Here is a 24,589-nt window from a genome sequence, read left to right as displayed (position 1 = left end):
ACACAATTTGGAGATTTGTGAGTAAATATTAATGCTTTTATTCCCCCAAATCATCTTTTCTTTAAAGTGCAGGATGTGAGTAGTCAGCTTTATGAGTTAGTTTTCAAGTATAATTCAGCCTATAAGAATTCTGTTAATTCAACTTTCGTAATTCTTTGTGGGTAAACACAAGACTCTTGTCTCCTTACATATTGACAATTCTAATTATCCGTACTCAGAAAGGGTTTTGAATACTAGATACCACAATTCCTTTAAAATTGAAATATTTTACCCACAAAGTTTCACTGTTAATATTCATGAGTCATGTTAATCTGGAGTTTCCATAAATGCTATAAACCAAATGAATTATCTCAGTACATGTATAGGGCTATAGTCTACTTTTATTTGTTGAAATAGCTATTTTAGTTGAAATAGCATCATTAGAAAAACTTAGGATTGCTTTTTACAAGTTTTAAGGATTTTCTGTGATTTTTTTTTTTTTTTGGAAAACTTGTGACATCTTTTTTTTTCTGTTTTGGAGTATATATATATATTTCATTAATGAGACTTGTTTCTTTATTCTTCTGTTTTTCCTCTAGATAAAAGTTAAGCAGCTAGAAGAACAACTACATTCTTTTACTGAAACCAGTTCACAGAATGACCATCTACGCAAGTTGAATAAGGCACTAGAGGGCAGGTATGCTCAGGTGTGATTAATAGCTATAAAACAGATTGCTTCTATGTTGTTTTAATTAGCTTTTAAGAAATTGGTGCCTTTCTCCCCACCTCACCATATGATCCCAGAAAGATGAATATTCTCTCATTTGACTCAATTTATCAAAAAAATTTTTAAACACCCTCGATGCACAAGGTTCCACTCAACCACAGAAGAATGCATAAAGATGCCTGAAGCAGTATTGGGACATTCAACTTGCTTATGCTCTAATTGCAGGATTAGTAATGTACTCCGCAGACTTTATTATAGAATAGAAGGTTATGCCTTTCAGAAACAAAATAGATTGTATTGTGAGCATGCATAGGGAACATCATTATGATGAAAACATCAAGAATCTCTATCATAGAGGAAGTGGTTTTTTAATTTGAGCCTTAAAACTTTTGGCAGACGTGAGGAACCAAGTATCTTTGGGTTTTTAATTACAGGCAAACGCAGAACTCGTTGCCAACAAGATACACCTGCAGTAGCACACTTGAAAGAGGTATTAGTAGTGAAGGTGCTTACTTGTTAGCATGGTGGCTATTGAGACTGAAAACCGTTCGTAGGTCACATAACAATTTAACATATGAACAGAGAAAATTAGATGAAGAAGATATATAAAACATTTAGTGAAGAAAATAATCCAGGAATATGTTACTAAAAGAAAGTGATTCATTTCAATGATTTACAAATTTATCACATTATTTATTTTTAATTTTTAACACTCAGTGTAAGCATGTGTAACTTCTTCAACTATAACGTTTGTTTATGTATACCCTTGGTGACCAAGGAGCTAGAATGTGTCTTCAAATGGAATGCTGCTAGGGTTCTAACAGTCTGACTATACTGGTAAAGGGGACCTCGTTAGATACGCTTTGTTTCTTCCGTAGGACATACTTTACACTAGTATTTTCTTCATTCTGAAAGCAAAGGAACACATTTTTAAGTATATTTTCCATCCCAGCTTCATTTAGAACGTTGTGTTGTTTCTCATAGTAAAGGGGGCACTCACTGAAAAATAATTCTAGGTTTAGTTGATGTTGTCTTTTTAAATTGGTGATGCCTCCAAGAAAAAGGAAGTCTCCAGAGAGGCCTGCGTCTTCAAGATTCCTTGAAGGCTATAGGCCCCATGTCAACAATGTAAAGGAACGAACTCCATCAGTTGGTTTGCCCAGTGTTACGCCAAACCCTACACGCCACGTGACCTTTGCACCTACCCTGACTTCTGTGAGGTCTTCTCAGGAGATGGGAGACTCTAGGATCTCTCTAAAGACTCTTTTGAATGCCATTAAAACCATGGAGGGAAGACTGGAAGGTAAAATAGACATTCTTGCCTCAAGACCATTAATAAATGATGAGCCACCAAATGTTCTTTACCGGGATTCGGTAAGTGAAGGCCACAAATTAAATCATAAGGAAATTTCAGATTTATACAACAGTGAAGAAAAGTAGTAATATCTAGAAAGATAACGTTTGGAGGTGTGAGTCACAACAAGGAAAGAACTTCTTCACAAACAGGAAAAACTGATGATGTAGATCAAAACCATCATTCTGGTGATTGCATACTTAATTTTTGTTTTGGACACAGAAATGTCATATTTGGCTTAAGAGTAACCATTGAGATTTTTAATCTAATTTTCACTTTAAAAATTAATGCTAATAGTCTTAACATTTACAGTAAAATGGGTAAAGCGTGATTTTAAAGTAGAAATACATAAACAGAAGCCCTGAGAACTTGAACACTGGAAAATACTTTCCAAAGAAAACTTACTAGAGCATCCATCTTTGTTTGGTATTTAAAAATAGAAAGTACTATAGCTTGTCTTCTAGAGTTAACTACTATTTAGACCCTTTTTGTAAGCACTTTTGCTAGTGGCCTTTTCATATTTATAAATATTTTATAAACACTGGTAAAATTATAAAAACTATATTCTTCCTAATGTACTTTTCTAGAACAAAATCCAATAGGTTTTCAAAACCTTATAAGTTAGCATCTTTTGTACTATTCTTGAATCCTTACAGAAGAAGTTTAAGTATTTTTAATGTTACAGGTTAAAAGTTATAAGGAAGTATAATATTGAGGAAGATGTGGGGAAAAGGCATTCTTCTTTGCTGCTGTTTGGAGTGCCCTTTTCCTGTGGAGGGCAATTTGGCTTTGTTTATCACTTTATGCCCACAGTTGTACTTTTTCCTACAGATACACTAGCTTGTACATAAGACATGTTTACAAGGTTACTTTCTGAAGTATTGTTTGTTATTAGCAAAAGACTAGAAAAAACCAAAATTCCATCAGTAAGAGGCTGGCTAAATAAATCATGGTATATCCATAGTTTGGAATACTGTTTGAAGATATATTTATCTTAATCATAACATATCTATTATTAGGTTAAAACAGTCAAGGTTCAGAAGAGTATACAGAGTATTTTACTATTTGTGTGCAAAAGGGTTGGGGCGATGAAGTATACATACGTATTCACTTTTGAATAGAGTCTCTCTAAAATGAATCGTAATAAATTGGCAACATTATTTTCAAGTAAGGAAACTGAGTGGCTGGGAGATTTTTCACTTTATCCTTTTGTACCTTAAGAGTAATGTGAATGTGCTACCCATCCAGAATAATTTTATGAACATTTTATTTTCAACAGAAGTAAAAGTAGAGAAAGGATGGTCTTTTCAACAAATGTGCTGAAGCAATTGGGTATCATATGCAAAAACAAAATACCTTTGATCCATACCTCTTACCATATATAAAAATTAACTCAAAATGGATGAAAACCCTAAAGGTAAAACCTAAAACTGTAAAACTTCTGAAATATAGGATGAAACCATTGTGATCTTGGATTACACAAAGATTTCTTAGATTTGACATTAAAAGCATGATCCATAAAGGAAAAAATGTAACATTGACAACGTATGCTCTTCAAAGACATTGTTAAGAAAATGAAGAGAAAAGCTACAGACTGGGGGGAAAAAACATTTGCAAATCACATATCTGATAAAGGTCTTGTCTCCACAGTTTATTAAAAACTCTCAAAACTCACTAAGAAGGAAAAACAATCCAAAAAAAAAAAAAAGGCGCAAAGTATTTGAACACACGTTTCACCAGAAAAGATATATGGATGATAACTAAGCACTTGAAAAGATGTTAAACATCAGTCATTAGGGAAATGCAAATTAGAACTGCAGTGAGATACTACCACGCACTATTAGAATGTCTAAAATTGAAAAACTGATTACCCCAAGTGTTAGCGAAGATGTGGAGGAACTCTCATACGTTGCTGAAGGGAATGTAAAATCACTCAACCACTCTGGAAAACAGTTTCGTAGTTTCTTTAAAAGTAAGACATATTACTACCATACAACCCAGCCATTCCACTCCTATGCATTTACCAAAGATAAATGAAAGCATATATCTACACAAAGATCTGTATACAACTGCCCAGAGCAGCTATACTTGTAATAGCTTAAAACTGGAACAACTCAAGTGTTTAGCAGAATACTATTCAGCAACAGAAAGGAAGAAGTATTGATACATAAAGAAGATTGATTGAATCTCAAACTAACTGTGCTGAGTGAAAAATCATTCAAAAATGAGTACATAAAATATGATTTCACTTACATAAAATTCTAGAAAATAAAAGTGAATTGATTGTGACAGAAAACAGGTCAGTGGTAGCCTTGGGTGGATGTGTAGGAACAGGGAGAGATAGAAGTGGGGGAAATTACAAAAAGGCATAAGGGAACTTTTGGGATAATGGAAGTGTTCATTATCATGATTATGGTTTATACATATATCAAAATTGTACACTTTATGTAAACATAGCTTATTGTATGTCAACTATATCTCAGTAAGGCTGTTTTAAAAAATGTGAATGTATTATACTAAAATTATTTTTAAATGTTTAAAATAACATTCTTGAAATGACAAAAACAGTAGTGATAGAGAACAAATAAGTGGTTGCCAGGGGACATGGGATGAGTTTGGGGGAGGGTGTGAACACAGAGAAGTAGCACAAGTGAGTTCTTTGCGGCAGTGGAGCAGTTCTGTATCTTGATTGTCGTGATCACAGGAATACGTGCATGGGATCAAATTACATAGAGCTATGTGCATGTGTGCATACACAGATGAATGCAGGTTTAAAAAAATGGTGAAAATTGTAAGTTTTGTAGTCTAGTTAATCTCATTAAAGTCAATTTCCTGGTTTTAATGTTGAACTACAACAATATAAGATGTCATCATTGGAAGCAGGGAAAAGAGTGCATGGGGACTCTGCACTAATTTTGTAACCTCCTGTGAGTCTGTATTTCAAGATAAAGTATTTTTTAAAAGAGTAGTATTTAAAATAGTATGAGGATCATCTGAAATAACTGTGTAGATATACTAAAAGTATTTCAGAGATGTAAGATTCTAATACTTCTAATTAGGATTAGGACACTATTTAGAACACTTCTGTAACACTATTTTCTTGACACTATTTAGTACTTATTCACCTTTGCTCTTATGATATTAATTTACATTGTATTTTCAAATTCTGTGATAATCAGTTTCTCCCCCGTTTTTCATCTTAGCATCATTGTCTTATCTCCCTTACCTTCATTCTGCGCTTTCATAGAGATTGACATATATTAGAGATTTGCCCATGTTTATTAACAGATTTTTTTTGCTTTGTAGTTTTAAGGGGAACAACAGCTACTAAAGCTAGTTTTTATTTACAATAATATATAAGCATATTTAATTAAACATTTTAAATTTGGTTTCTAAATTGCTGTGTCTTATTCTAATTGCTGATTGTGCTTTGGGAGAATCATTTATCATTTCTTTTTTTCTACTAAGGTGAAATCCATTCTTGAAAAGAATGAAGAGGAGCTCTCACGAGTTGTGAAGGGTCGTGCTGCAGCCCTGAAAGAGAGTCAGAAGTTGAAAGGTGACCTCGAAGCTTTGGAGGGCAGGGAGAACAAGAAGGCAAGACATCAATCCTTTCTGAAGTCTGTTACTGAAATGAAGCGCTTCTGAAATCTTTCATGAGCCATATTCTTTCCTTTCTTGTTACCTTTAGTAAAAAAGAATGAGGATTGATCAGAGGAGGATTTTTTTTTTTTTCCTAAAGAAAGGGTAACTTTAGAAGAGCTCTAAAATATTTCCCTTAAAAATACATGATTTAACTCCCAATGGTTTTTTTTTCTTCCTGTCTTAAAATAATCAAAAGTCCTATTTTTTTCTGTTGAAACACATCTGACCTTGGTAATAATAACCACCTACTTATGTTTTATTAATGTGATATAACACTGTTAAGATTTTATGTTAAATAAAATTACCAAATGCTTTCTGCTTAACAGTGTGTGTGCTTAGTGGGAAGAGAGGTAACATCCCAAACTTCTTGACAGCATGTGCTAGAGTTTGCCCCTCTGAAGAGGGCTGTGAGTTACATCATTCTTCAGCAGCTTCCACTTTCTCTTATGGTCCTTTTTCCTCAGATAATTCTGATGGCTTCAGATGTGTTATCTTCTTCTGACCCCATGGTAACATAGCTGAGGAGGGCTACCACAGGCCAGTCTGGGACCACCTCTAGACCCAAGAAGCTGTTGGTCCTTGTATCTCTAGTTAATATATGTGCTGTGACACAACAATAGTTAGGACGCACTGCAGAGTTCTTCATAGGATCCATATGATCTAGGGTCTAGTTTTCTTTTTCTCAAAGTCAGAATAACTTAAGAAACAACATAAATATAAAATATACTTTAATTATTCCTCTTAGCATTCTACCAGACCTGGTTTCCATAATCTTCTAGAAGTCATGGGACTCAGCAGAAGAATAACCAGAAAGGATCAAATATCTTTGTCTTATTTCATTTTCTATTAGGTGGGAAACTTCCAGCGACAACTGGCAGAAGCTAAAGAAGACAACTGCAAAGTTACAATCATGTTGGAGAATGTGTTGGCTTCTCACAGTAAGATGCAAGGCGCTCTGGAAAAAGTGCAAATAGAGCTTGGGCGGAGGGATTCAGAGATTGCAGGCCTCAAGAAAGAAAGGTACCAGAGATTATTTTTCTGTCTTTGTACTTGTATTTTTCTGCTGCCTTGTAGTAAAGAACAGTGTGCAGTCAAGAAACAGTCACTTTATATTGATTCCCTTGTGAAAATAAAGTAGTAAAATGGTATTTAAAGAAGTAGCAAATTCAGGAAAATCTGGAATTATAAATAAAAATGATATCCAAAAATTCTCATATTTTGTAGTGATGTAAATAAGTATGTATTCTAGAAATTCATGCGATATATGCTGTTTTATCCTTGCTGTTTTCTACACCATTTATACCTGCCCTTGGGTCTACAGAACGGTAATTGTCAAGATTAAAGCCAAGTGTCTACTTCTGTTTGAATTAATTATCCGTTTATTAGTATCCTGTTTATTTTAGATGAATCATTCTGAGAACTACTTTTAGCCATGTTTTATAAGTGAACTCCTTTGAATGTTTCAAAAATTACATAATAGTTTCCCTTTTAGGTTAATGAACAAACGGTTTGAGTTTAATCAGACCTGTAAGACATATTGTAATATATTAGTGGTGCATATTGCCTCTGTGTTATGGGAGAATGAGTGAGTTTTATATTCTTCATTGTGCTTGTTTTTTTACATATTATGAATCTGTATTACCTCTGAACTTAAAAAAAGTCAAGGGGATGGTATTAAAAATAGTTTACTATTCACAATAAAATTCTAGGTAAAAAACAGAAATCTCAACAGCAAGCCAGTCCATATAGAGGTGATATATTTTTGTACTAGTAATGTATAAAGTTACCGGCCCATAAGTTAGTCATTAACATGTACTGATAGTTTAATATATAAAGCCAAATTGCATCATAAATGGGGCAAGTTTTTAATCCATAGGAAAATTAGTTTCTTAACCTGAAGCTGAGGCTACTAATTGTCACCTGCCAACTCTCAGATATTCTGATTATCTGTAGCCCACTACATATGCCATTTGGGCTTCTTGGACGGTGCCCTGTAACTCCCAGTGGTATCATTCCTAGGTGGTACTTTTCTATGGTCACTCTCCCTGTGCCCTTCATTTATAGGGCTCTAAATCAACAGCGGGTACAGAAGCTGGAAGCAGAAGTGGACCAGTGGCAGGCCAGAATCCTTGTCGTGGATGCCCAGCACAGCAGTGAGGTAGAAGCCAGGTTTTTATAGATGATAATGTTGATATTTTTTATTTTATTGGGATATTGCTATTTTGGAAAAACGGAGTAAAACAATCGGGTAAATTTCCTTTCCATTCAAGTCTGAGTTTTGAACAGCGACATATTTCCAAATGGGAAATGGGTCTGCGATCTTACAGTGAACCATTTATTGGCAAACCAGGACCATAATTATGCCTAACTCTCTTTGTCTTATATGGTCTGCATTCTTTTCATGTATTAATGCATAAGTGAAGTTAAAGGGCTTAGAAAACAACATAACTTTAGTCAGAAGTAGCTAGAGTGATCCCATTAAATAAGGAGGCATACTCACACGTGTTTATAGGCGTAGACACACATGAATATGTATCTACACGTATGCACATATATAAAATAGAGATATTTCCTATAAAAAGCTTTTTCTAGAAGGATATACAAGGAACAGTTGCCAGTTCTTATCTCTCTAGGCAGTGAAACCAGAGGGTCATAGGATCAGGAAGGGGAGTTTAACTGGTTTAAAACTTTAGAAATTAGGATAAATAAGTTGGCTCTATTTCCCAAAACTCTAGTGACCAGTGGAGCATACCCTTCCCATCACCTTCTAAGAGTCTCCTAAGGACTGTCTGTAATAAATTCTCACATATATATCCCAGGCATCTGGAGTCTTTGGTTCTGGTTCCAAATAATTATTGTTTCAAAGTTTAAAGAGTGAATATACAGTGTTATAGACTTCTTGTATCTGTTACAGTGGAATTACAAATAATCTTCTTCCTTCTCTCTTTCAGATGGAGCCTCTACAAAAAGCTCTAGATGTAGCTAGAGAAGACAACAGGAAACTGGCTATGAGCCTGGAGCAAGCTCTCCAGACAAATAATCAGCTGCAAACAAAGCTTGACCATGTTCAAGAGAAATTGGAAAACAAAGAACTTGAGCGAAAGAATTTGGAAACCTGCAGGTAAGGGCAGTATAGTTGCAGTGGAATTAGGGAAGAGCCTCTGGGAGAGTAAGTTTGGCTAATTCACATAAACCAGTTAAACCCTTTTTCCCTACTTTGAGCTAGCTCTCCCAGCAGAGCCATGTGAAGGAAGCAGGCATAGTTGAGCAGAGCAGATATTAGCTGGCTGGGGTACGCTCCTTTTCAGCTCTTCCCTCATTTAGTGTCGGTCTTCTTCTGTACATGAAGGTTTAAACCAAGTTGGAAGGGACACTTACGTGTTTCTGCCAAACCTTTTCTATCAGAAGCTTATGTGTCCTTTAAAAGCATGATTTGGAAGAGGAGAAACAGAAGCATGGATGGGAATAACCCCTCCAGGAGTGGGATAAGTCCATTTAAGCAGCTGCTAAACCATTCATTGTTTTCAATTTTGTCCTGAGATTAGTTAGGTCGATCAAGTTCAGGTCAAGCCACTAAAGTTTTTTGTTAAACTGTATCTAGGCAAATAGGATTTAGATATTAATAACATCCCATGAAAATTTATACCCAAGGGAAATGCATTGTGCACATGGATCTTTATTCCTTTCACGTAGTGAACATACTGATACAGCAGACAAGTATAAGCTAAAGCAAAGAAGGTATTTTTCGTATTTGTAATCTGTACAAATTTTACATTCTGGTAAAATGTTGCTGGCTCAAGACTACTCAGTATTGGTTAAAACAAGAGTATGTGTTTCACTCTTTTGGGTGGATCTCTTTATATTGAATGACTTTTTGTTTTTTAATGCTGTAGGTAAATGCTTGTTTCTTCTTCTGTTAATGAGTTCCAGATCAGTGATTTTTACCCGGTGACTGATCTGCTTCTCATTTGTAAATGACACCTCCTAAGATGTTTTCTAAAGGTGATTTATCATCTCTCTTTTTCAAAACAGAGAACGGATGAGTGAAGAATCCAAAATAGAAGCAGAATTGCATGCTGAACGCATAGATGCTCTAAGAAAGCAGTTTCAAATTGAGAGAGAAACTGCAAAGAAAGCAGCACAACGGGAAGTGACTGAGGTATGGAGGCAAGTGACAAAAGTCTCTCTCTAGGTGAATGCCTTTGAAGAGGAGAACCAGCTACAGGATTTCCAAGAATGGCTACAGTTGTTCTTTGGCTCTTCTAATCCCCCTTTCACCAGCAAGCCAGATACATCTCTATGCTGTTTGTTTGTAAATTAACACACACAAAGTTTCTGATATACAGTTATCTGCCCAATGAAGGAATGCCTTGATGACAGCCTTCCCACTGGAGAATAATAACTGAGTGGGAAAGAGGGAGGAGGAGACTGCCATCTGCTAGACAGATAGCAAATCACCTGTCTCCTCAATTCACTTAACTAGCATCCATAATGCACCTACCTCCTCCTGAGAGGCACAAGTAAAAACAGCAGAAGATGTGGTCTGTGCTAAATGACCCCTTATTTAATTGTCATCTCCACTCTTTACATGCGACAACTAGGAAGACATCAGAAGATGTTTCTTGGATAGCTAGAAGCTGTGTACAATTTTAAAGGAATTCAAAAGTAAGGGAAAGTTTGTTTTAGGCTGGTTGGGTGATCGAAGAAGAAGGGAACCTTGATGAAATTATACAGGGTTGAGACTGGCAGAGCTGACAGCGCTGCGACAATCTATGTAAGAGAATGAATAAAGCTTAGTTACAAGAATAAATAGGACATGTGAGCAAAGAAAAAGGATTTGCCTCTCTTGATCAGAGCAGAGACTTTAGGAAATTTCTGAGAAAAGGGGGTTAGCTTAGATGAGACCAGCTGGTAGACAGCCTTGACTACCAGAATGTTGGATGGAAAGTATTAGGTAAAAGTAGAGCACTGTAGGTTTCTGAGAAGGCTATGAGCACAATTTTAGGTAGGTTAGTCGATTAGCAGTGGAGAGTAGGTAAGAATGAAGAGAAACTGGAAACATGGAGGCTCAAGGGAACTAGAGCAGTTACTTTGGGCTTCAGATGATTAGAGCCAAGCAAAGTGTTTCTGTTGAAAACAGAGAACAATCAAATCAAAAATCCATTTTAATTAATAGAAAAATCAGACAGACACTAAGTGTATCATAAGCAAAGGGGAGGGAGTAATTAAAAATAATTCCAAGACTTGGTTGGGGTGGCTGGTCTGTATTTTGCCAAATTTAGCGCATTTAGCAATTGCACTTTACAGTGCACAGTCACAAAATCAGATTCAACTATTTATATGATGCTTTGTAAATTGAAAAAGCACTGTATAAATATTAAAAATATTATAAAAATAATTTCTGTGGGAAACAAAAATGGGCACTGAAATTAAAAGTACCTTTATTCAGAGAGAGTTGTTCAGAATACTTAAAAGTTTAAATCCTTTTAACAGGGATCAGTAAAGATGGTGAACTTGTGCAGGAGAGACCAAGGAACAGTACGAGTGTGATGTCTTGAGCAGTTAGTGGCAGGGGTGGGCTCAGGGTGCACTGTTGAAGACTCCCAGCTCTGCCTCTTATTAGCAACGTGTAAATTTACTATCTGTGCAGATGACTTGACTTCTGAGTCTCAGTTTCCTCAATCAAAATGGAAATCATCACAACTGCTTTCCAGGGTGGTTTTGAGGGTTAGTTTTTAGGGCTTACCCAGTTTTGACAAAGCTGTGATTGAGGTAATGGTGGAATATCTAACAGAAATTTAGTTGGGTGATAATAAAAGACTAACACTGTAGTGTGAGGTTAGGATCTGAGGGAATGAGCTAGTATAAAGAGAAAAGGTAACAAATAATTTTGACTTTTTTCTTTGACATGTTAAATACTTACCAGCCACAGAGAATACCACCCCCCTATCTTCTCCCTTCTCAGCTGCCGTCTCTTCTTCCTAAAAATCAAGTGGTACTCATTTAAGGGCATATGAGGAGGAGGGGGAACTCTGTAAAATGATTTAAGTAATGTTAAAAGATAAATTGAGGAATAATAAAATTAAGAGTTTATTTGAACAAAAATCAGTTTGAATCAGGCAGTATACAATCGATTGCAATAGAAGGGCGCTCTGAGGAGTTGTATAAAATGAAAGACTTTTATAGGCAGAGGGGAGCAGGAACAAGGAAGTTATACTAGGCAAAAAAGTAGATTAGTTACTAGTAGCAGAGTTACTTCCTTTAAGGGATGGCAGGGGTCTATCAGGCAGATTACCCAACTAATGCTGATCAGGCGATTCCTGATTGACTGGTTTAAGAGTCCTTTTCTGGGAGAGCCAAAACTAATTAAGTTTCAGTTTGGTGACATAAGGCTTAGCATAAGTGACTTCATTGTGGGCCTGTTGTCTTGTTTTTAATAGTAATCACTATGTTATTTTTCCACTAGACAAGTTTATTAAAATTTCTAAACAAAAAGCAATATTAATAAGAAGTATAAACTACAATGTAAACAAGCTACAAGGATATATTGTACAGCACAGGGATATAGCCAGTATTTTATAATAACTGGAGTATAATCTATAAAAATTTTTAATCACTATGTCATACACCTAAAACTAATATAATATCGTAAATCAACTGTACCTCAATAGAAAAATAGCAATATTATAAAAATACATGCAAGGATAGTCAATAACTGATAGGTGTATTTACATAAACTGCCATATAATTTATTTTCACTTCTCCGTACATGAGGTCGCAAGTGACAGAAAGAGACGAGCTTAAGCTTTTTTTTAAAAAAAAAAGCTTTAAAGCATAGTAATGATCACTGAGCAATTAGTGTGTGCCAGGCTCTATATTCCTTCTCTGCCTCGTCTTGTTTAACTGTTACATGAATCCTATGAAGATAGGCTATTCACATACTTTTCCAATGATGAACCTGAGGCTTAGGGAAGTTAATTATCTGAAGTTACTTGACTAGTGCGTGGTGAAGCTGAGATTTTAACTTCTGTCTGATTCCAAAGCCATGCTCTTAGAAAGCAAATGATGAACATACATTTACGTTATCTGTTCTAAGAAAAATTGTGTTCTTTAGTGTTAAAAACTATGAAAATCACTGAGAGTGTTTCTCCACAAATCTACTTGTTATTATTGCCTCACTTACCCTCCTTTTTAAAATATCTATTTATTTGGCTGTGCCAGGTCTTAGTTGCGGCACACAGGATCTTTAGCTGTGGCACACAGGATCTAGTTCCCTGGCCGGGGATCAAACCCGGGCCCCCTGCATTGGGAGCGCAGAGTCTTAGCCACTGGACCACCAGGGAAGTCCCATCACTTAACCTCCTTTTTAAAAGAAAGGTCCAAAGAGAACAAAATATAGGGACACAGCTAAACATAAGCTTCTCTTACTGAATGGAAGGTTAAAATGTTCTAATTTTCCCTTTGTATCCCACAGCTGAAGAAAGCCCTTGATGAAGCCAACTTCAGATCAGTGGAAGTATCCCGGAGCAACCGAGAGCTGCGGCAGAAACTTACAGAGTTGGAAAAGATACTGAACAGCAGCAAGGAGAAAATAAAGAATCAAAAGGCCCAAATTAAGCTCCACTTGTCAGCTAAGGCGAATAATGCTCAGAATATAGAGAGGATGAAGGTTGTATGAGAAACCCTAAATCTCCCCTCACCTCCTTAGTATCTGATGAGGATCCAGGCAGGCAGTGGTGTCTGGGGAAGATGGTTTCAGAGCACTACCACCACCATGTGTTCTCTGGGAATTACAGCCACACCTGGGAAGTGGGCAGATTGCCTGGGGGGAGGTGGGGGGAGACTTTTTTTCCCCCGCAGAGATAGTGCTGCATCAGTGTTTGGTTTCTCATTAGCTGCCAGTGTCACATTCTGGCTCCCCAGCTGTCTCTTCCACAGTGATTGTACAAGACTTTGCTCTTTTGGGGTCAGGGGGCTGGATGGGAAGGAGAGCCCAGCAGGAACTGGTAACTGTGGATCTCATGTGGGATTCCTTCTGTCAGCCTATAGGCAAAAAGAGCAAGCCAGTTTTTCCACTGATCATCTTTCTATGTTATCTCCACACTTACTTTCAGCAAATAGAAACAGAATTGAGGCAAATGGAGCTAATTAAGGATCAATATCAGAAAAAAAACTATGAACAGGTAGATGATTTCCACACCCTCTGTTTACCATTCACGTGAAATCCCAAACTTGGACAGGTTCACCAACTGTCTCCCTCTTTGTGCCCTCCCAGTCACTGAGTATCCAGAAATTTGTATCTGAAATGACTAACCTACAGAAGGAGATGAAGCTGTTGGCCAAGAGCCAATATGATATGTCAGCACGGAATAAGCAGCAAGAGCTGCGACTTGAGGCAGAGTGGAAAAGGAGGCAGGAGTTGGAGCATCGGTGCCAGGTAAAAGGGTTCCTAAGATTGATCTCAAAGATTACCAGCAAAGGCCATGTGCAAAACCCAGCTTGAGGGCACCTAGCTTTTCTAGGCTCTATAGAAGAAGACAAATTTACAAGTCGTTCGTCTTAGCTAAGTCCTTAGAATCATATCTAGGAATGAAGCCTGGAGCTTTGACTATGGCACCTCGTCTTCATGTTCAACTTAATAAAAACGATACTCATTTTTAAAGAATGGCTAAAGCTCACATATGCAAAGTACTAGTTACTAAGTAAGACTTCTGAACTTCATAGTCTTTCAGGAACTTTACACCCCTTGGTTCTTCCCTGTAGCTCAGATACATCTGTTGCTGTCACAGGACTTTAATCTACTCCCAACCTAATGAAAAGCACATTTTATTACAGAAAAGGGACTTCAAGAGACCATCAAGCTCTTGCCTTCCAACAGAGATTGTCTGCTGTGAAAAGTATTCCCCAGTTCTGGAAAGAGATGTTAATTACCTTTTCTCAGGAGAATCTGTAAATCAAAATCTGTAATCATATACACAAATGTATACTGTAGGTTAAACTGAAAATAATAGTTTTTATCTTATACTCTGGTAGCGCCTGGAGTTAGAAAGTACCCCATCATACTTTCATAATTTGGTTGCTCATTTATTACAATATTGAAGCTTTTTCTTCCATATATAGTACGTTGGGAGTTTGTAAAAAATCTTTGTATCACGTTTTCAGGAATTGGAAGAAACTGTTAGACACCTGAAGAAATGTAAAGAGGCAACAGAGAATAAACTGAAAGAAGCTAGTGTGGAATCAGAACAGGTGAGCCAGACCCACAGACACGAAGACTTAGACAAGCTTCCTCAGACACGATGACCCTGAAACACAAATCAGTGTAAAATCCTTCAGTAACACAGTCGTCAGGAGTGCAAAAGGCAAGAACCAATACCTTACTTAGTATAGCCTCTGTTATAAAGAATAGTTTTAGATTAAGATTCTGTGTCTTGATGAGACATCATAGAATGCTAAAGTAGTGATTGATATTGACGAATATTAACTTGGTAGTCCAAGTCCCTGAAATTCCAGAAATCCCTGGAATTGGGATTGACAGATATACACTAATATGTATAAAATAGATAACCAATAAGAACCTGCTGTATAATAAATAAATAAAATTCAAAAAAGAGATTCTTAAGCTAAAGGTATCACAGTGACATTGCTGCCAGTTTATCCCTTTTGTAGCCATTAAATTACATGATACTATGACTGTCAGAATGGTATATTAAAAGGAATATGGGGGGGGCAGAGTGAAGATGGTGTACTAGGAGGACGCAGAATTCGCGTCTCCTCACAACTAGGGCACCTACCAGGCACTGGTGGGGGACCATGGACACCTAAGGGGATGGGAGGAACCCCCAGCGACCAGGTAGGACATGGGGCATTGGGGGGAGTGAAGGGGGAGGAGAAGCAGAGGTGGGATGGGACTGGCACCCTAGGGGCAGCTGGGGGAAAGGAAGGGATCCCATGCCCGAAGGGGGAAATTTGGAGACCACTGGGAGGGCAGAGGATCAAAAGGGAGCAGGGCCAGGTTTCCCCTGCCCACTTGGGCCCCTGGGAGCCTGCTGAGATCCCGGGCCTGATCCTCTGCCCACCAAGGCCCCCTCCAGCTGCGTGGGTCCTGAGGGAGTGGGAGGGAGGGAAGGGGGAACAAAGGTAAAGGCCGGACCTGTGGGACTGGCATCCCTGAGGGGTGGCTGGGGGAGGGGAGGAGTTCCTACACCCAGCGGGACCCACCCACGGTTAGGGGTCCAGCAGCAACAGGGGAGACCCTGGAGGAGACAGTGGGGGAGGGCACAGAGGAATGAAAGGAAACAGGGCCAGCACTTTCCCTGTTGGGCTCCTGGGCCTAATCCTTGGAGCCTCCCTCCTACTGTGCAGAGCCCAAGCCCTGCCCCTACACCCCCCATCCAGGGCCCCACCTCTACACTCAGAGACCCCCTCCAAGGCACTGGGCCTAAACCCCACCCAAACACCCTCACTCAGGGCCTTACCTCCAAACTCCAGAACTCCACACTCCGGAGGCCCTCCTTTCCTTCCACCCAGGTCCTAAGCAGAGGCCCTGCCCCACACTTGAACATCACCCCACCTAGGCCCCACCCCCAGGGCCTTTTCCTGCTATGGGGGTCCTGAGCCTAGGTCCTGCCCCACCTTAAACCCTGCCCCTGCCTAAGTTCCACCCCTGCCTAAAGCCCACCCCCCCATAGCCAAGGCTTTTTCTTTTTTCTTTTTTCCTCTTAGATTGGGGTTCTGTTTTACCTTTTTGACTCACTGTTGTTGATTCTCTTATATTTTAATATTTCCTAATCTTTTATTTTTCTAATTTTTTTTTATTCTTTATACTTTGTTATTGTTCTCTCCTTTTGGTTTGTACCGCCCCCCCCCTTTTTTTTTTTCTTTTTTCTGTTGTGGTTTTATTTTACCTTGTTGCAGTTGTTTCAATTATAGTTTTACATTTCCTAATATATTTTTTATCTTTCTAATAATTTTATTTTGTTTTTTATTCTTTGATATTGCGCTGCTCTGCTTTTTTTTTTTTTTTTTTTTTTTTTTACCATGCCACAAAGCTTGCTTGCGAGATCTTGGTTCCCAGGCCAGAGGTCAGGCCCGAGCTCCTGTGGTGGGAGCTCCAAGTCTGCTGGACTAACAGAGAACCTCAGACCCCAGGGAATATTAATGGGAGTGAGGCATCCTGGAGGTCCTCATCTCAGCACCAAGACCTGGCTCTATCCAACTGCCTGCAAACTCCAGTTCTGGACGTCTCAGGCCAAACAACCAGTAAGACAGGAATTCAGCACCACCCATCAAAAAAAAAAAAGAAACAACAACAACAAAAAAATATGTTACAGATGAAGGAGCAAGGAAAAACCTACAAGACCAAATAAGTGAAGATGAAATAGGCAAGCTACCTGAAAAAGAATTCAGAGTAATGATAGTAAAGATGATCCAAAATCTCGGAAACAGAATGGAGAAAATACAAGAAACATTTAACAAGGATCTAGAAGAATTAAAGAGCAAACAAACAAACAAACAATTACTGAAATTAAAAATACTCTAGAAAGAATGAGTAGTGGAATAACTGAGGCAAAAGAATGGATAAGTGAGCTGGAAGATAAGATGGTGGAAATAACTGCCAGGGAGCAGAATAAAGAAAAAAGAATGAAAAGAATTGACGGCAGTCTCAGAGACCTCTGGGACAACATTAAACACACCAACATTCGAAATATAGGGGTCCCAGAAGAAGAAGAGAAAAAGAAAGGGACTCAGAAAATATTTGAAGAGATTATAGTCGAAAACTTCCCTAACATGGGAAATGAAATAGTCAATCAAGTCCAGGAAGCACAGAGAGTACCACACAGGATAAACCCAAAGAGAAACACGCCAAGACACATTAATCAAACTATCAAAAATTAAATACAAGGAAAAATTATTAAAAGCAGCAAAGGAAAAGCAACAAATAACATAGAAGGGAATCCGCATAAGGTTAAGAGCTGATTTTTCAGCAGAAACTCTGCAAGCCAGAAGGGAGTGGCAGAACATAATTAAAGTGGTGAAAGGGAAAAACCTACAACCAAGATTACCCTACCCAGTAAGGATCTCATTCAGATTCGACGGAGAAATTAAAACCTTTACAGATAAGCAAAAGCTAAGAGAATTCAGCACCACCAAACCAGCTTTACAACAAATGCTAAAGGAACTTCTCTAGGCAGGAAACACAAGAGAAGGAACAGACCCACAAAAACAAACCTAAAACAATTAAGAAAATGGTAATAGGAACATATGTATTGATAATTACCTTAAATGTAAATGGATTAAATGCTCCCACCAAAAGACATAGACTGGCTGAATGGATACAAAAACAAGACCCGTATATATGCTGTCTACAAGAGACCCACTTCAGACCTAGGGACACATACAGACTGAAAGTGAGGGGATGGAAAAAGATATTCCATGCAAATGGAAATCAAAAGAAAGCTGGAGTAGCAATTCTCATATCAGACAAAATAGACTTTAAAATAAAGACTATTACAAGAGACAAAGAAGGACACTATATAATGATCCAGGGATCGATCCAAGAAGAAGATATAACAATTGTAAATATTTATGCACCCAACATTGGAGCACCTCAATACATAAGGCAAAGGCTAACAGCCATAAAAGGGGAAATTGACAGTAACACAATCATAGTAGGGGACTTTAACACCCCACTTTCACCAATGGACAGATCATCCAAACTGGAAAGAAATAAGGAAACACAAGCTTTAAATGATACATTAAACAAGATGGACTTAATTGATATTTATAGGACATTCCATCCAAAAACAACAGAATACACTTTCTTCTCAAGTGCTCATGGAACACTCAGAATAGATCATATCTTGGGTCACAAATCAAGCCTCAGTAAATTTAAGAAAATTGAAATCGTATCAAGTATCATTTCTGACCACAATGCTATGAGACTAGATATCAATTACAGGAAAAAATCTGTAAGAAATACAAATACATGGAGGCTAAACAATACACAGCTAAATAACCAAGAGATCACTGAAGAAATCAAAGAGGAAATCAAAAAATACCTAGAAACAAATGACAAAGAAAACATGATGACCCAAAACCAATGGGATGCAGCAAAAGCAGTTCTAAGAGGGAAGTTTATAGCAATACAATCCTACCTCAAGAAATAAGAAACATCTCAAATAAACAACTTAACCTTACACCTAAAACAATTAGAGAAGAACAAAATAACCCCAAAGTTAGCAGAAGGAAAGAAATCATAAAGATCAGAAATAAATGAAAAAGAAATGAAGGAAACAATAGCAAAGATCAATAAAACTAAAAGCTGGTTCTTTGAGAAGATAAACAAAATTGATAAACCATTAGCCAGACTCATCAAGAAAAAAAGGGAGAAGACTCAAATCAACAGAGTTAGAAATGAAAAAGGAGGAGTAACAACTGACACTGCAGAAATACAAAGGATCATGAGAGATTACTACAAGCAGCTAAATGCCAATAAAATGGACAACCTGGAAGAAATGGACAAATTCTTAGAAAGGTATAACCTTCCAAGACTGAACCAGGAAGAAATAGAAAATATAAACAGACCAATCACAAGCACTGAAATTGAAACTGTGCTTTCAAATCTTCCAACAAACAAAAACCCAGGACCAGATGGCCTCACAGGCGAAATCTATCAAACATTTAGAGAAGAGCCAACACCCATCCTTCTCAAACTCTTTCAAAATACAGCGGAGCGAGCAACACTCCCAAAATACAGCAGAGCGAGCAACACTCCCAAACTCATTCTACGAGGCCACCATCGCCCTGATACCAAAACCCAGGCAAGGATGTCACAAAAAAAACTACAGGCCAATATCTCTGATGAACACAGACGCAAAAATCCTCAACAAAATACTAGCAAACAGAATCCAACAGCACATTAAAAGGATCATAGGCCATGATCAAGTAGGGTTTGTCCCAGGGATGCAAGGATTCTTCAGTATACCCAAATCAATCAATGTGATACACCACATTAACAAATTGAAGGATAAGAACCATATGATCATCTCAGTAGATGCAGAAAAAGCTTTTGACAAAATTCAACACCCATTTATGATAAAAACCCTCCAGAAATTAGGCATAGAGGGAACTTACCTCAACATAATAAAGGCCATATATGACAAACCCACTGCCAACATTGTCCTCAATGGTGAAAAACTGAAACCATTTCCTCTAAGATCAGGAACAAGACAAGGTTGCCCACTCTTACCACTATTATTCAGCATAGTTTTGGAAGTTTTAGCCACAGCAATCAGAGAAGAAAAAGAAATAAAAGGAATGCAAATCGAAAAAGAAGAAGTAAAACTGTCACTGTTTGCAGATGACATGATACCATACATAGAGAATCCTAAAGATGCTACCAGAGAACTACTAGAGCTAATCAATGAATTTGGTAGAGTAGCAGGATACAAAATTAATGCACAGAAATCTCTTGCATTCCTATACACTAATGATGAAAAATCTGAAAGAGAAATTCAGGAAACACTCCCATTTTCCATTGCAACAAAAAGAATAAAATACCTAGGAATAAACCTACCTAAGGAGACAAAAGACCTGTATGCAGAAAACTATAAGACACTGATGAAAAAAGTTAAAGATGATACAAACAGATGGAGAGGTATACCATGTTCTTGGATTGGAAGAATCAACATTTGTGAATATGACTATACTACCCAAAGCAACCTACAAATTTCACAATTTGTATGGAAACACAAAAGACCCCGAATAGCCAAAGCAATCTTGAGAAAGAAAGACGGAGCTGGAGGAATCAAGCTCCCAGACTTCAGACTATACTACAAAGCTACAGTTATCAAGACAGTATGGTACTGGCACAAAAACAGAAATATAGATCAATGGAACAGGATAGAAAGCCCAGAGATAAACCCACTGACATATGGTCACCTTATTTTTGATAAAGGAGGCAAGAATGAATATACAATGGATAAAAGACAGCCTCTTCAATAAGTGGTGCTGGCAAAACTGGAGAGCTACATGTAAAAAAAATGAAATTAGAACACTACCTAACACCATACACAAAAATAAACTCAAAATGGATTAAAGACCTAAATGTAAGGCCAGACACCATCACACTCTTAGAGGAAAACATAGGCAGAACACTCTATGACATAAATCACAGCAAGATCCTTTTTGACCCACCTCCTAGAGAAATGGAAATAAAAACAAAAATAAAAAAATGGGACCTATCGAAACTTAAAAGCTTTTGCACAACAAAGGAAACCATAAACAAGATTAAAAGACACCCTCAGAATGGGAGAAAATATTTGCAAATGAAGCAACTGACAAGGGATTAATCTCCAAAATTTACAAGTGGCTCATGCAGCTCAATATCAAAAAAACAGAAAACCCAATCCAAAAATGGGCAGAAGACCTAAACAGACATTTCTCCAAAGAAGATACAGATGGCCGACAAACACGTGAAAAGATGCTCAACGTCACTAATCATTAGAGAAATGCAAATCAAAACTACAATGAGGTATCACCTCACACCAGTCAGAATGGCCATCATCAACAAATCTACAAACAATAAATGCTGGAGAGGGTGTGGAGAAAAGGGAACCCTCTTGCACTGTTGGTGGGAATGTAAATTAATACAGCCACTATGGAGAACAGTATGGAGGTTCCTTAAAAAACTATAAATAGAACTACCATACAACCCAGCAATCCCACTACTGGGCATATACCCTGAGAAAACCATAATTCAAAAAGAGTCAGGTACCACAATGTTCATTGCAGCTCTATTTACAATAACCAGGACATGGAAGCAATCTAAGTGTCCATCAACAGATGAATGGATAAAGAAGATGTGGCACATATATACAATGGAATATTATTCAGCCATAAAAAGAAACGAAATTGAGTTATTTGTAGTGAGGTGGATGGACCTAGAGTCTGTCATACAGAGTGAAGTAAGTCAGAAAGAGAAAAACAAATACCGTATGCTAACACATATATATGGAATCTAAAAAAAAAAAAAAAAAAAGGTCATGAAGAACCTAGGGGCAAGACGGGAATAAAGACACAGACCTACTATAGAATGGACTTGAGGATACAGGGAGGGGGAACAGTAAGCTGGGACAAACTGAGAGAGTGTCATGGACATATATACACTACCAAGCGTAAAATAGATAGCTAGTGGGAAGCAGCCGCGTAGCACAGGGAGATCAGCTCAGTGCTTTGTGACCACCTAGAGGGGTGGGATAAGGAGGGTGGGAGGTAGGGAGACGCAAGAGGGAAGAGATATGGGGACATATGTATATGTATAACGGATTCACTTTGTTATAAAGCAGAACCTAACACACCATTGTAAAGCAATTATACTCCAATAAAGATGTTTAAAATAATTAATTAATTAATTAAATAAAAGGAATATGGACTCCTCTCTTGTGAGTTTGCCAACAATAACACTTACTGGGCCCTTAAGGAAGTTACATTTACTTTCTGTAACTCATCAGTTACCAGTTCCATAATAGTCAGGAAGTTATTACCTACCACTGTTACTCTGATAGATCGCTTGGAGTAAGTTTCAATAAATGTTGGCTGCATTCTCAAGAGGAGACATGACGTACAATGAATGTCATTTCAAGCATCTTTCCCTCCACTTCTGATAAAGAGAAAAGTGGGGTTTGGTTTGGGGGTGGATGGGAGTGTGTCTGTCGTCAGGATGCACAAACAGACCTGGAAAATACTTTAGCTTTGTAGCTTTCTAAAAGTTAAATGACAAGCAGAGCTCTAGTTTCTTATCTCACTATTTTGTACCCACACTGTGACCTGGTTAATATGGGACAAGTACATAGTAGCACAAATTTATAAAGGACCTATTATATGGCTGGTGCTGTGCTAGGTGATGGAGATACAGGGTGAATAAGCCAGACGAAGCCCCTGCTCTCATCGAACTTGCCTTCTCCCAAGCAAGAGAGAAATAGACTAGTCTCTGAGACCTCAGAGTCAAAACATGAAAATGCTGTCCAAGAAACATAAATAATCAAAGGGGGAAATCAGTCATTTTACTTTTTATTCTAGAGGATATGTTCTACAGCTATTTTGAAGCAACCTTTATATATAATAAAAACCTGCTGGCTCTACCTTCAAAATATCAAAATATCCCAAATACGTAGAAAAGTGCCAGGCACATATAGGCACTCAATAAATATTTGTCAAGTAAATACTGATTCTAGATCATCTTCAAAGGCAGACTATTAGAGGGACTGTTTTCAAGTCTAACAGATCATTTGGAAGTTTGTGCTTAGGAGCTAAAGTATAAAATATTTTGATAAAGGAAATAAAAAGGATACCATTTACACTAAGCTGGTCCAGTGTTTTTACTAATTCATTCTATTACTTTTATAAAGCACAGCAGGAAAATCTAGGCTTTACAGTTCAGGGACTTTGGAGAAGTGTTTAGTCTTAGAGAACAGAACTCAAAGTGTGGTTTGAACTACGACATGAATTTTCAATGCCATCTTGTACTTTCACTCTTAACTTTCTCCTGAGCCCTCTCACCTCAGTTCACATCCAGGAAATATTAATAAATGCATGAAAATCAGCAGGTTTGCATTCATTCTTTAACTCCATATTCAGAAATTTTTCTCTCTTCTATAGGAGGATGTGTATTATGCAAACAGGTTGCAAAGACCATGCAGTTAGAATTTGAGTCTTTTAATATCTAGGTAAAGTCTCTTGAACTGGCAACTATAGGAAGAAAACTTCCAGTTTAACTAATATGAAGCCCATTTGCTAATTGTGGGGGGAAATAAAGCTTGTAAATTATACAATGTAAAAAGAAAGAGTCTCTTGAACTAATACCCAAAAAGATTAAGTGTTCCTTTGTTGTAAATTTTAATGAGAACATTTGTATGTGCAGGTATCAGCTAACCTGGAAGAAGCTCAGCGCTGGTTTAAGTGCAGACTCGATGGCCTACAACTTGAGCTGACCAAAAACCGGTTGCAGAGGGAAGACAGGTGGCGGGAAGAGGTAGAATATTTGGATGTCTTAAGCAATTCTGGATTTGTTCCTTCTCAGATTTCTAATTACACAAGTTCTCTCTTCATCCAGCTACTCTCCACTAATCTGTAGATTTCTTTAAACTACTGTTTGGAAAACCAATGAACCGAATTTCTTTCTTAAAAGTTCTACCTCTCCCAAGCTGTCTAGTTTAGAACCACCTATCTTGAAAAAAAATGACATCCATAAAGACAAAATAGGTCCTCAGCTCTGCAGTTAGTTTCTAACAGTTTGGGGTGTGTTTCCTTTCCACAGGACCAAGATAAAAGGCACAACGGCATATCCAATCAGTCTGCTCTACATCGATGGGAGAATAAACAGAATCTTAGACTTGTGCCCAAGAAGTGTCATTCTGAACTAAAGAGAAAGTGGTGTCCTTGACAGAGGAGCTTCTTCACTTAGAACAGCTACATCACCCTGATTCCCTGAGCCCAGCAACTAGGGCTGGGCTGTTTCCACCGTCATCAGGACATGAAGTCTTTGATGTGGACTAGAGATTTTGGACCTGAGTTTATCCTTTTATGAACTCTTTGATATCAATACGGAACCACCCCATCTTTTTTGTCCCTTTCCCCATTTTTGACCCAATAAATTTATATTAATGTGTTGTATGATAGGAGATGCTGTTGCATGATACTTGGCTATTGTTCTAAGTAAATTTTATCAAAAATCATTTAATGAGGTACTGGATGATTTGGCAACTAAGTGATATGATACTTTATTTCAGTGAAATGTCCTAGTGTAACATCGAGTAGATAATCCCTGGAAATACTATGATCACCTGAAAAGTGGTAAAAACTCTCCCACTGTCTAGTAAACA

At 37.7% G+C, this 24,589-nt stretch overlaps 1 protein-coding gene across 2 annotated transcripts in view; it reads left to right on the top strand.

Annotated features, from left to right (window-relative positions):
- CCDC150 (coiled-coil domain containing 150) overlaps positions 1–24,338 on the top strand; it is a 103,918-nt gene extending 79,580 nt beyond the window's left edge. The window contains exons 15-26 of one of the 2 annotated variants that reach the window (XM_068543845.1): positions 579–686; positions 5,529–5,657; positions 6,556–6,725; positions 7,770–7,863; positions 8,657–8,826; positions 9,738–9,864; positions 13,180–13,374; positions 13,820–13,888; positions 13,981–14,142; positions 14,868–14,954; positions 23,629–23,739; positions 24,025–24,338. In XM_068543845.1, coding sequence (XP_068399946.1) covers positions 579–686; positions 5,529–5,657; positions 6,556–6,725; positions 7,770–7,863; positions 8,657–8,826; positions 9,738–9,864; positions 13,180–13,374; positions 13,820–13,888; positions 13,981–14,142; positions 14,868–14,954; positions 23,629–23,739; positions 24,025–24,150 — 1,548 coding nt within the window. In that variant the 3' untranslated portion in view covers positions 24,151–24,338. Of the gene's footprint in view, positions 1–578; positions 687–1,753; positions 2,081–5,528; positions 5,658–6,555; positions 6,726–7,769; positions 7,864–8,656; positions 8,827–9,737; positions 9,865–13,179; positions 13,375–13,819; positions 13,889–13,980; positions 14,143–14,867; positions 14,955–23,628; positions 23,740–24,024 lie in introns of those variants that run through there. The other variant, XM_068543847.1, reaches the window with a different exon arrangement.
- The last annotated feature ends 251 nt before the right edge of the window (positions 24,339–24,589 follow it).

Source organism: Eschrichtius robustus, chromosome 5 (genome assembly GCF_028021215.1).
Source record: "Eschrichtius robustus isolate mEscRob2 chromosome 5, mEscRob2.pri, whole genome shotgun sequence".
Classification (NCBI taxonomy): Eukaryota; Metazoa; Chordata; class Mammalia; order Artiodactyla; family Eschrichtiidae; genus Eschrichtius; species Eschrichtius robustus.
Note: the sequence above shows the minus strand (reverse complement) of the source record. Positions and strands in the feature narration are given on the sequence as shown.